This window comes from Sinocyclocheilus anshuiensis, unplaced genomic scaffold, assembly GCF_001515605.1.
Source record: "Sinocyclocheilus anshuiensis isolate Anshui unplaced genomic scaffold, SAMN03320099.WGS_v1.1 scaffold1079, whole genome shotgun sequence".
NCBI classification, from domain to species: Eukaryota; Metazoa; Chordata; class Actinopteri; order Cypriniformes; family Cyprinidae; genus Sinocyclocheilus; species Sinocyclocheilus anshuiensis.
The window spans coordinates 22,640-35,815 of record NW_015548207.1 but is presented as its reverse complement, the minus strand read 5'-3'; the positions used below and the strand labels follow the sequence as shown (position 1 = coordinate 35,815).

The 13,176-nt window shown below is 37.0% G+C and overlaps 1 protein-coding gene across 3 annotated transcripts in view; it reads left to right on the top strand.

The window, feature by feature from the left end:
* The window catches only part of LOC107653582 (keratin-like protein KRT222), a 17,724-nt gene that overhangs the window by 1,452 nt on the left and 3,096 nt on the right, over positions 1-13,176 (top strand). Inside the window, exons 1-10 of one of the 3 annotated variants that reach the window (XM_016440321.1) lie at positions 973-1,043; positions 1,261-1,725; positions 5,974-6,056; positions 6,770-6,923; positions 7,853-8,101; positions 8,938-9,042; positions 10,324-10,544; positions 10,790-10,935; positions 11,090-11,192; positions 11,400-12,761. In XM_016440321.1, the coding sequence (XP_016295807.1) occupies positions 1,528-1,725; positions 5,974-6,056; positions 6,770-6,923; positions 7,853-8,101; positions 8,938-9,042; positions 10,324-10,544; positions 10,790-10,935; positions 11,090-11,192; positions 11,400-11,637 (1,497 nt within the window). In that variant the 5' untranslated portion in view covers positions 973-1,043; positions 1,261-1,527 and the 3' untranslated portion in view covers positions 11,638-12,761. Of the gene's footprint in view, positions 1-972; positions 1,044-1,260; positions 1,726-5,973; positions 6,057-6,769; positions 6,924-7,852; positions 8,102-8,937; positions 9,043-10,323; positions 10,545-10,789; positions 10,936-11,089; positions 11,193-11,399; positions 12,762-13,176 lie in introns of those variants that run through there. The other 2 variants (XM_016440322.1, XM_016440320.1) reach the window with 2 other exon arrangements.

The window sequence follows — 13,176 nt, the reverse complement described above, 5'->3', positions numbered from 1 at the left end:
ATATATATATATATATATATATATATATATATATAAAATACAGAATATTCATATTTATTTATTCATATATTTTATAATTTTTATATTAAATATTAATTATAAATGCTAGAATTTGTCCAATTGAATGTATAAAAATTGAACATAATATTTCTATTCATTTATATTTATATTTTGTACACTTTCATTCAAATTTAATTTGCATTATAATAATAATAAAAACAACAATATAACATTAATTATAATAACAAAATATAAAACTGTATATGTAGAAAACCATAGGAGATACAGTGTGTATACTCATATATTTTATACTGTTTTATATAAAGTATGTATTATATATTTAAACAGGGATATAGCCATCATTTCAGAAGACAAAAATGTTTTTTTCTTATCTCTTATTTTTAATTGGCTAAGAAATCAAATAGCTTACACTGTTGGACAATAACCAATAATTTGTTCTATAATATTTTTTCCCCTATAATTTCCTAATGTCAATTTTATGATTGGTTTATATACTACAAACACTTTTTTCCATTTTTATCACAGAATAATGCAGAAAATATATTTTATAGTTTCTATACTGTAATACATGATAGGCCCTATGTCAATTAGCACTGCATTATTCATATACCTTATTCATTTATTTTACCTGGAGATGCAAAAAACACAATGCGTATTCTACACACCACATATTCTACACACATTATTTAAATTTTTTTATATAGATTGATACAAACTGAATGTAAAACTTAACTCTGGATAAATAAATAAATAAGTGTCAATTTACAATAGTAAAACCATAGATTTGTGCATTTGGCCCAGATCTGATAATGCATAGTCAACATTCCCCTTTGCACAGAGGCTGCTAAGTTCTGTTCTAACATAAATGCCAAAATGTTTTTGTTAATCTGCAATGCTTTAGCGAAAAGCTCGAGGTGTAAAGCAGTTTGTATTTTGTAAGTATGCCCTACAGGTCTGAGACTTGCCTCGACAGGGCAGATCTGTACCGAAGATGAGTTCACCTAGACAGAAAAAATGATTAGGTAAAAGATCCAAATGCTAGAATCTAATAGTGAACACAAACACGCATATGCAAACACCCTGCGGCAACGCAAACAAACTGCACGCAATATGAGCCACAAAAGCTGGGGCAAACAGAAAGACGCATGCAAAACTGTACCTTTACAACAGTAAAACATAAATGGACTTTGACCTGTGCCGTGTGTGTGTGTGTGTATGTGTGAATTGTCACAAATCCAGGATCAGCGTTCACAAAAGCACCAGCAAAACCCGTGACACATATAGTGGCCTCTTGCTCTTCACCTCCACACGAGGCCGGCAGGACCCTGGTGGGCCTCTCGCTCCTGTTCCACTCCCACAGTACCCCAAGGGCCAGGGAAAGGCCTCATCCCTGTCCGTAGGAGCCACGTCGACAGTTGTATTCAAGCAAAATCTTTACTCTGTAAACACCCGGTTGTCTTAGGTGTGGCAGGACGTGCTCTGGTTCATTTAGTTTCATCTGGCCCCATGGAGGGACTCGAAGAGCCGAAATTTGCCCTGAGGGGCCTGAATGAAAGGCTGAAGGGGTTCCTGGAGCACGTGAATCAGTTGGAATGGACCAATCGTGAACTGGAGGAGCAGATTGCAGAGTGCAGATTGAGGAACGTTGTTCTGTGGTGGGACTGGAGCGACAAGGAGGCGCTGACACAGGAACTGCGAGCTCAGGTGGGTCGGTGATGTTCGCGCTCATTATCTGCCCTGTTATCTGCATCTTGCCTGGCTCGTTACATTTGATATCCTGAGGTGCTTTTCATGTGACCCTGAAAAACCCTCAGACTGGCTCTGGGGTAATGAGCCTAATTAAGACATTAAATGCGTATTCTTTTTTTTCTCAGATGCATCATCTTCTGTAGTGTTTCTCAATTCGGCCCCTGGGGCCCCACTACACATTTTGGGTGTTTCAGTATTTCGACATGGAGCTTGGATATGGAGCTTCAGATAATGAGTTAAATCAGGTGTCTTGGATAAGAGGCATCAAAAATTAACAATTCCGATGGCCCCTAGGAGTTGGCTGGGCCCTAAATCTTTGTTAAATTTATGTCACTACTGTATTTGATAGTAAGAATGTGTTTGGAATAGTATACTATCATTCTACACATACCGTTTTGCAGTATGCATGCTATGCAGCATGTAATGATTGCATGACATTCTATATTCAAGATTGAGAATATGTACATTATGGCTTACTATACTTTTTGCATACTGTTTTCAATACTCTTTTGCAGTATGCACAGAAACCCATACTGTAACACTTAAACTGTTGATGTAGTATGCAGTGTGACTATTCTGTTTGACTCAATAATTAGATACATACTATATATGATACTAAGAATATTTGGAATGGCATACTACCATATTGCTCACACTATTTTTAGTATACAGTATGCATATTGTGCAGCATGAATGACATTATATATTTAAGAATGTTCGTTATGGCATACTATTCTTTTTGCATACTATTTTCAATACTCTTTTGCATTATGCAAATCCTGTTCTGTACTACTCATACTATTTATGCAGTATTGTTTCGGTCAATAATTAGATGGCATACCGTATATGATACTAAGAATATTTGGAATGGCATACTACGATACTGCTCATACTATTTTTAGAATATAGTATGCATACTAATAAGTCTGCACGTAATAAGTCTATATTCATTCTATATTCAAGATTTAGAATGTATTCGTTATGGCATACTATTATATTCCATACTATTTTGAATACTCTTTGCAGTATGTAAAGTATACTATTCTGTACTACTCAAACTATTTATGCAGTATGTAAACTGAATATTCTGTGTTCAGTCAATAATTAGGTGACATATTATATTTGACACTAAGAATATTATTGGAATGGCATACTACCATACTAGTTTTGCTTTATACAGTAGGTATATTGTGCAACATGTAACAATTGCAATTGCAATATTCAAGATTAAGAATATGTTCATTATGGCGTACTATTCTTTTTGCACACTACTCTGAATACTGTTTCCAATATTCTTTTGCAGCATGCAGAGTATACTGTTCTTTACTACTCATTCTATTTATGAAGTATGTTAACTGAATGTTATTCAGTCAATATTTAGATGGCATTCTATTTTCGACACTAAGAATTTATTTGGAATGGCATACTAACATACTAATACTATTTTTGCAGTATACAGTATGTATACTGTGTAGCATGTAATAATTACATGACAGTATATTGAAGAGTAAGGATATGTTTGTAATGGCATACTAAGCATTCTATTTTTGCAGTATGCATTGTGTACTGTATACTGGGTTCACAATGCCTGTATTTTACTATATATGCATGCAGTAATCAGATGACATAATGGCATACTTCTGTATTACTCATAATAATTATACATTATGCAGTATGTTAACTGTGCACAGTATGCCAATATTCTGTATGCATACGATAATTAGATGGCAAAAATGTTTGATACTAAAAATATGTTATAATATTTATGTTTGATACTAAAAATATGAATGGCATATTACCACATTACTCATGCCTTTTTTGTAGCATGCAGTACATTGATAGTGAGATGAAAAATTGTATTTGACAGCAATGTAGCATGCAAATTAGCATGTTTATCTTTGCATACTATTTTTAGCACATCTTGCTGTATACAACCTGTTAGTATTTCATTCTGAACATTGCCTAAAACCAAAGCACAATATGACCTGTCAGAGTCTTTGTGACTAGTAGTTTGCATTAGCATTAGCTGTACAAACACATAAGCATTCATTATTAACGTTACTAATTCATTTTATCCCCTTAAAATACATTATATATGAGAGTGACTTACAGTGACAATGACAATGATTAACTGGATGTAATGCTGTCACAATGGCTCATGAATCATCAAAATGGCAGCCAGCCAGTCAAAATGTGCTAAGCTAATATTGTGCTGAGAGAAACTCAACCGTCCACCAACCTTTAGAAAGTCGTTCTGTTGATAAACGCTTCATTTAGAACAGAATACTAGCATACTGCTGACTGCAACTGCATTCTGTTTAAAAATTAGTATGCAAAAGTACGTTATGCTAAAATTAATGTTTCAAGCACAAATTCAATATGGTTTTTTAGCATTTTTAGTTTTTGTAAAATGTCTAATCAAGTCAACAACCTAGAGGAATTATGGGTAATATTTAAAGCCCAGTGCAATGCATTGTGGGATATACAAACCCTGTGGAGTTCTGGTTATATACTGCACATTTTGACATATTCAGTAGGTCATCTGAGTATAGTCACATAAAAATCACATACTGTCCACAGTATGCATACTAAATTATGCTTAAATAGTATGGATAGTATGCTAATATGCTATTTTGAACAAAGACAAAGACCAGGTTTTAGGCTGTTGGGTTGTAATTAGATGATGTGCTATATATTTAAGTGTTCAGAATGACATAATAGTGTACTATTCATAATATTTATGTTAATTGGAATTTAGAATTAATGTTAACTGTGTAGAGTGTGTCAATATTCTGTATGCATACAATTGATGACATACTGTATATCTGAGTCTAAGGATTTGTTCATAGTACCATATTACTGTACTACTCATACTCATTTATGCAGTATGTAGTATGTTAACTGTGTAGATTAATGCCAATATTCGGAATGCATGCTATATATATATATATATATATATATATATATAATGTTCAGAATACCATACTGCTCATACTATTTTTGCAATAGTAAATAATAACATGATATTCTATATTCAGGAATCAATTATTTGTTCTTTATGGCATACTACTCTTTTTGCATACTATTTTGCATACTCATACTATTTTGAAATATGCACTATGTACAGTATACTGGGTACAATATGCATGCAGACATTAGATGGCATGCTATATTTGAGACTAAAGATGTGTTCAGAATGCCATACTATTTTTGAAGTATACAGTATTGTCTACAGTGCTGCTTATAATAATTGCATAACATTCTATATTTAAGATGAATGATTTGTTAACTATGGCATACTACTGCATGCTATTTTGCATACTCATTAATATTATTTTGCAGTATGCACTAAGTACAGTATACTGGGTACAATATGCATACAATAATTAGATGGCACACTATATATTTAAGACTAAGGATATGTTAAAAATCCCATACTATCATACTGCACATACTATTTTTGCAGTATACAGTATGTAAACTGTGCAGCATGTAATAATGGACCATGGTTGGTGAATTGAATTCTATGGGACTAACAGGTTTATTTTAATTGATTTCCAGAGGGCTGTTAACACCTGTACTTCCTAAAACCGTTCCGGCGCCTGTGGCCACACTGACCTTGTAAAAGATTGTTAATCCTTTTAGTTCCTCAGGATCGGCTTTCACATCTGGCTTGATCTTTGACCCTATCGTAATAGTAGCCTGCTTAAAGACTTGCAAAAATGCAGATAACAGTTTAAAGCCCACTTGTGTTGTTTTATGTGACAGATAGCTAGCTATTTTATGTGCTCTGGGGAAAAACAATTAATCTGTTCAGATACAATCAATGCATTGAGCAATGTGCACAACAGACATTAAGTGAAAAATCCTGGCACCATTTAAGTCTTCATAACTTCCTTTAGTGGTGGTATTTGCATAAACTAGACAGCCAGAAAAACAGCATGTTGATGCACACCTACATACACCCTGATCTTTCACACTGAGAATTCAGAAATGATTTTTCGTTCCCATGATTAGATGGGTGTTGACAGCCGTTTATCTTCAACGAGCCTTGTAGATTCCTAATAAGTTTTTTTTTTCTTTCATAATTTTGATTAATTTGCTCAAGAAAGTAATTTCTACCCACGGGCAATTATAATGTTCTTTATCTTGATTATGTCTTTTTTTCTGCTAATTCTCCTTTTCTTATGTTTGTCTTGGCAGGTTAGGATGATCATAATGGAAAATGCAGAAGTTTTGTTACAATCCGATGCAGTGAAACTCAGGGCAGCACATTTAAAGACCAGGTTAGAAACTTTCAGTAAACAAGAAATATGAAATATGTTTATTTATTTATTTTACTTAATGACATTATATATATATATACACACACACATACACGACTCAACCCACTGTGTTCTGTAATTTGTCCAAATGTAACAGGTCAGAAAATGTGCATACTGTGGACAGTATTCATAATACATTCTGCATTCCATGCATGCCAATGGAATATTCCGCTTCAAAAGAACAAAATATTGTGATTTAAATATCTGATCGCCCTCTTGTGGGGGGAAACAGCAAGTGCCTGGAAGTGCCAGTGAATTCTTGATAATGAATTAAGCGAAATAAATGAACAAATATGACACATAATCCTCTATTACATAAGGTGGAACGTTCTCAGATTATAAAAGTCTAATTTTCCTAGAAAGTCAGTGCCTTGTTGGTTCAATATGATTGGTTTATTGCATTTTTATCATAACAGTGGGTGTGCACTGAGAGTATATGTTTAAATGCGAAATTGGGTTAAATACTCAGTTGATTACCACAGAAAATAATTACAACCCATTTTTAAGTGAAAAAAAAAATGTGTTGACAAAATTATATCAATGTTTGCCTTGTATGCTTTCATTGTAAGTGTGTTTCTGTCAGCATATGTTTTTATAAACTGAATTAAGAATCCTTTAGTATGTCTAAATACTAAATGTAATAGTAAATACATAGCATGCCTATGTGTGTGTAGGTGTGAAACCGAGAAGAAACTCCGTCTCCTAAAGGAGCAGGAGGTGTCACAGCTGAAGATAAAGAAAATAGACGTGGAAACATCCAACACTCTCCTGGAAAAACAGCTTTATGAATACCAAAATGAGTTACAGCAAATCGTGGAGGAACATGAGGTGGAGACACTGTTGTTAAATGTTAATTAGTGATTGTGTATAATTGTGCAATTTTGTGTCACTGTGTGTGTGATGTTCTCTCAGTCATATATAAGCATTTGACGAGAGAAACCTTTACGTCTGTCTTTAGTAAAAAACACTTGTTAAAAATGTTCCCTAATGTCTTAATGCCAAGTTGCGGTTAGCCTCGTGGAAAGGGTGTGTGTGTGTAGGGAATGTTGGATCTGAACTTACACAACCTTTAATTATATAAGACATTATTTTGTTTATTGATTTTGCCAATAATACAATTTATTTGGACTTCTTGTGTCCTTTTTATTTGTGCACAATTATTATCTATGCAAATAGCAAACATATAGCTTTAACGCAACCAATACGCTGAATATTGTTACAAATGTGACCAAAAGCGCCTGTCGCCACCCAACACAAAATATACTGTATATACTAAACCAAAAGTTAAACTGAAAAAAAAAAGACTTCAAATTTTATAGTTGATATTGGTTCTCACACTTGTCATAGTTATTGCATTTTAAGTTTGTACGAAGAAATCGTAAACTTTGATCTGTCTGTAACAAAGTTTCACCCCAATATAAGTAGCTCCATAAGAATGAACTGTTTCGATTATAAATCTTGTTCGCAGCGAACATTTAGTATTGCTGTAAACGGATCTTTATCATTATCAATATCTATCCTGTTTATATAACCTCACCCTGACTGGACAGGCCAAATAGTAAATGAAAGGACAGACAAATTATTTTGGGTTGTAGATGTCAGAATGAGAAGTTTTTGTCATTTTGGACCCAGGAAGAACTCTTATATCCCAAAAGATGAAGGAAATTTTAATTCCTCATGAGAGGAGCCCTTTAAATTCTCCTCTTCCTCCCTCTTGTTTTCCACCCCCTCTCTCTCTGTCTCTCGTTGGCTGACAGAGAGAGCTGGACCAGCACCAGCGGCGAGCAGTAGAGGAGTGTGATAGAGTACTACTGCAGGTTGCTGCAGGAGAGGATGGCAGAGGAATGGATCTCTCCCGGACCAGCACCCAGTGCGACCACTCCAGCCCAGCCCAGAGCAGCCCCGACTCAGCCACGCCACCAAATCCAGCCCCAGGCTCTGGTCCCGCTTCACAGAGAAGGCCCCAAAAGGATGCAACCAGCCCCAAAGCTGCGTTTCCGCCACAGGTACGAGTATTTGCTCTCTCTCTCCTTCAAACACTCTCTATGGTCTGCTGGCCAGGGCACTGCAGAGCGGTCGTAGTGTGTGTGTGCGTGAGTGAAAAGACTGCTAAGCAACCATTATTATTCTAAACAGAATGAGGGATGTCAGTCCTGTTGAGCATAACCATTGTCTTTTTTCTGTTCTCATTAGTAGGTGATTGTTTATTTGTCTTCCAGTGTGCTTGAGCAGAATTTATGCCCTCGCACAAAAACATGGGCCATCGGCCTCATAACTCTCCTTGAAAAATAACAACACACTGCAGCTTGTCTTTATAAATACCTACTGTGCTGGTACAATGGTAAATTGAGGGTTTCAATACAATGGTGCTCCAAGGTGCTTGGTAGGTGTCCAAAAAACATTCTGGCACCACTGAACATGGTTTTACCATTGTACATGTCTCAAAACACATAATATTACCACTGAACATCATCTCCTGAAAAACATGGTAACACCATAGTACACGTCCAAAAACATGGTATTAACATGAAACCTTTCAAAAACATGGCAGTACAATGGCACCATGTCCAAAAACATGTTTTTTTTTTTTATTATTTCAGATTGAATAAGACTATATGTTGTTTTTGGAACAAGCTAGTTGGAAATCATGCATATAATTTTCCATTTCTTTGGAACTGAGCAGTCATTCTTATCAGATTGAGACTAAAGTGATTCCTAGACTGTGATATACATGTCAGACCACAAGAGCATCAATTCAGTTTTCTTTAATGTGATCTATTGTGTTACCAGTGCTAACTGACGTTCTTATGTACACACTGCATGTGTTGTGTTTTTTGTGTAGGTGAGAGCAGGTGACGAGGCCCTGAAAGAGGCACGAGCCGAGCTCACAGAGGCCCGAAAGAGATGGCACCGTCTACAGGTGGAAATTGAATCTCTACATGCCTTGGTGCGTTCGGTTCCCACAGACATGCCCACAGACACACCCAGATACACACAATCCAATTCAGGAACATGTAGACACACCTAAACACACACACACTCCTGTGCCCATTTCACCTTAATGCACAATACACAAATTAGAATATCACTTACTGATGCATAACGCATATGCACACCTTAATTCCTGCCAGAACAAGCCAGATCTGAAACCGGCACTTCCAGAATCTGATTCAACCTCCATTTTTGTGAATTAAACAAGTTGTTTGCAATGTAGATTAAGTGTTAAACATATACCAACACTTCGCCTCCAGGAAATGGACGACAGATCCCTGCCAGATTTGTCATCACTCCTTGTTCTGGGACCTCATAATTTATAAATCAAATACTGCGGATAACCACAAATTGTTACTGAATACTAGTTTTGTTGTTAAATATTTTGGTTAGTTATCTGAAGGTTGTGGGATCAAACCCCACTGAAGGTGCCATGTTATACAAGTTGAGCCCTGGGAATTTAATCCATGTCCTTAGTGTTGGTAGAGCCATCTTCTACCACTTGATCCACAGTTCATGAACAGTAGAATTATTGAGATTTCCAGTGACCACTGTGTCCTTGCTCAAGATACATTACGGTGGTGGTGTCGTGGTTAAAACTCAAGTCTGTTAATCAGAAGGTTGCTAGTTTGATGCCCCACAAGGCATGATCCATATGCCACTACTATTGTGCCCTTGAGCCAACCTCTTAATCTCAGATTTAACCGGAAGTTTATTTTCAGTTTCTGGAATATTGTTGCTTTGATCTCTGCAATGTATGATCCTTGAGTCATCACCATTGTGCCACGGTTTTCAACTCCAGGTTCCTTCAGGGTGATTGACAATAACAGAAAGGTTAGTGGATCAAACAATGCAAGATGCAATTTATGAGCCATCATCATTGTGCCCTTGAGCAAGGCACCTAATCCCAGCTGGTCCAGGGGGACTGACCCTGTAAAACATGGTGGCATTGTATGGATGAAGTGGCACTGGCACTAAAGTGACTTAACTTAAATGGGAGATGCCTTGCTTGTGTTGCTTGACGCTGTAATATTTTGGTCACTGTTCACAATTTCCGACCACCCTATTCCATTCCACCAACCCTGAAGATCCATCCATTCATTAAGCCATTCTCCAAGCAGATTGTCCTACAAAGAGACACGGGGATACCGGAGCCTATCCCAGTGTCTCGGGGTGTAGGCTGGTAAAAGGGGTGTAGATGTTGGTAATAAATAACTATTCTGTTTTATCCCACCAGGAGAGGAGTCTCCATAGCTCTCTACACCACACTCAGCTCCAGTACTCTGTGCAGCTCAAGGATCTGTCCCAGTCTGTCAGGAGTCTGGAGTCTGAGCTAGAAACTGTGCGGGACGGTCTGGAAGTCCAGAAACAGAACCATACCCAGCTCCTCAACACCAAGATGAGGCTGGAGAGAGAGATCGCAACCTATAGGAAACTCCTGGAACATGAGGAGGGCAGGTAGGGGAGAGATAGATTTGCTCAGCTGTATTCGTTTATGCAATAAAACCGTTAGCACATGCTCAAACTTGTATGATGTCTTTCATGCAACTCCAATGTAATACACTGGAATTTTGACAGGGTTTTTGGAATTGTGCCCTTAATGTTATAAAAAGTCAATCAACCCAAAGAGGTTTCTAAGGCACCAATAAAGTTGAGTGTGGTCTTGAATCAAAACTGCTTCTTCTTTCACTCCTGAACCACAGGTTTCTGAACTCAGATGGTCGGCCTCTAAAGCTGAAGCCATGGAAGGGCTCAGTTCCTGCTCCAGAGCAGAACGGCCTGCACAACGGATGTGACGAGGATATCGCCGAGCCGTTCTTCACTGAGATGACTCCAAAAATAAGCATAAGTGAGGATGATGTCAAAACACCCTCAAACTCATTGTCCAACCTAAAACAGGCACTGGAGTGCATCTTGTTTCAGATTTCCAGAGTCATTCTCAACAACTGGTTCATTATACAACTGCGAGGCTGAGAGATGTTGTGTTTGTGTTTCTCATCCAGAACCAGTCATAAACAAAGATGGGGAGATCTGTACTGTGAAGACTCAGGAGATTCTGGAAGGAAATGTAGTGAGGGAGAGTGCGGAGGGTCACGGAAATGTGGAGTGAGTTTACATAGACTTATTTTCAAGCTGCAATGAAGAACCATAAGCACTTCACACCTTAAGGACAAAGATCTTGACGTGTTTGATCTTGCATGTGGCTTCACAGGCAATACAATTGTGATGGAACTTTTAAATCATCATTTATTTGCACCAGAGATTATGTAATCCTAATTTTAATGCTTATTACTTTGCTTTTTTGTGCTATAGGACAGAGAAGATTGACAAGGTCATCAGGCAATGGGAAGGGTCATTCTTTAAAGGAAATCCCAAGCTGAGGAAGAAATCTGTGTCTCTGCGTTTCAACCTTCATATGGCTGTAGCGGATGAGGGTTGCAGCCAGATAAAACAGGACAGTCTCCCTAACGTGGAGGTCCGTCTGGTCATGAGACGGTCTCGCAGCATACCCACTTTTGCCCAGTGTAATGCTACTACATCACAACTGTGACCTCACAATGCTACTGCATTACAGTTGAGTAGTGGTGACCACGTCTCAATGTCTCGGCGGCTAATAAAGGCAAATCACTTTAGTGACGTCATAGAACTTTTGCCTTTTGAAAGAAAAAAGCGTCACATCATCAGTAAAGCGTTCAAAAACAAAAAACTCAAATAGCTTTTATGATTGTAATGAACTCATGCAGATAAAGCTACTTAAAGAAATTTCAAGGCAAATTAATTTGTAGTTGATTTATTTTACTTCAAACTTAATGAATGGGAGTACGAACGTCTTGCAGTGTTTCAGATTTCGTACATTGTGACTTTAGAGTGTGACGCGCTCTGTGGACGCTCTACTGCCACATTATTGATTATTAGCACATATTACGTTACTGAAAACCTATAAAAACTATTGGTTTCTGAAAATGTGTATAGTTTATACATCTATCGAGCTGAATCTTCAGTCTCAGTGAGAAAAGGTCAATGTGGATACAGAGATTTCACATTCAGTGCAGCGTTAAAAAAAGATGCCTTATTGCATTTGACAAATGTTACTGGAACTAATTTAACACTCCAGTGAACGCTAAGGGGGTATGAAGTTCTGGTTCTGCAGGAGACTGTAGTGTGAACCAAAACAAAATATTGCGAAATTTGCAAGTGTAGCTAAAATCTGCAGCCAAAACAAATGATTTATGGTGAAACCGATGTACTGTCCTCACGATATTGCCTGCATGGATGTGTACAGAATGACTAGCAGTCTATCACTGCAGAGAGAATGAGATGCTAAAAGTGAAATGTTGACTATGATCTTCTCTATTACTTACACTCGCCTATAAAAGTTATATTGCTTTGTATTACGGATGCATATAGTTTACGCTTTATTTAAAGTGCAAATACTGTGTCTTCCAATCAAAAATTATGCAGGATTGTTCAGAAAACTTGAAATGATTATACTTCAACAACCAAAAAAAAAAAAGGATTTTGCATTTCTCATCTACACGTTAATCATTTAAACTGATTTATTTACATACCCATTATGTTCTACCTCTGATGGTTGTTGTACTGTAAATACATGGGGTTCTTCCTGATGCAACAAAGAAATGGATACATATGCATATATTTAATTAAAAGTTATATTAAATCTAATTAAATCTATATCCTTAAATATGAATATATATTAGTTCTTTCAGAAGAATCCAGTCGGAGTTATATTAAAAATTGTCCTGGCTATTCCAAGCTCTATCATTGCAGTCAGCGGGTGTTGCAGTTGAACAGTCCACAAGTCGTCAAATAAAGCTTGCGCTTTCATAATAAACGTGTCGCTGACGGCTCCGGGGGATGAATAAAGACCTTCTGTAGCAAATCCATGCATTTTTGTAAGAAAAATATCCATATTTCAAACGTAATTAACACTTTTCTCTCACTTCCGCTGACTGTCATACACTGAAGCAGTTCCGGCGGATGACGCAGCACGTCGGCGTTGAGTGATTTGTGACAAATGCGGAGAGAGAACAAAACAAAACGCCGGTCACGAATTAGAAGTACAAACCGA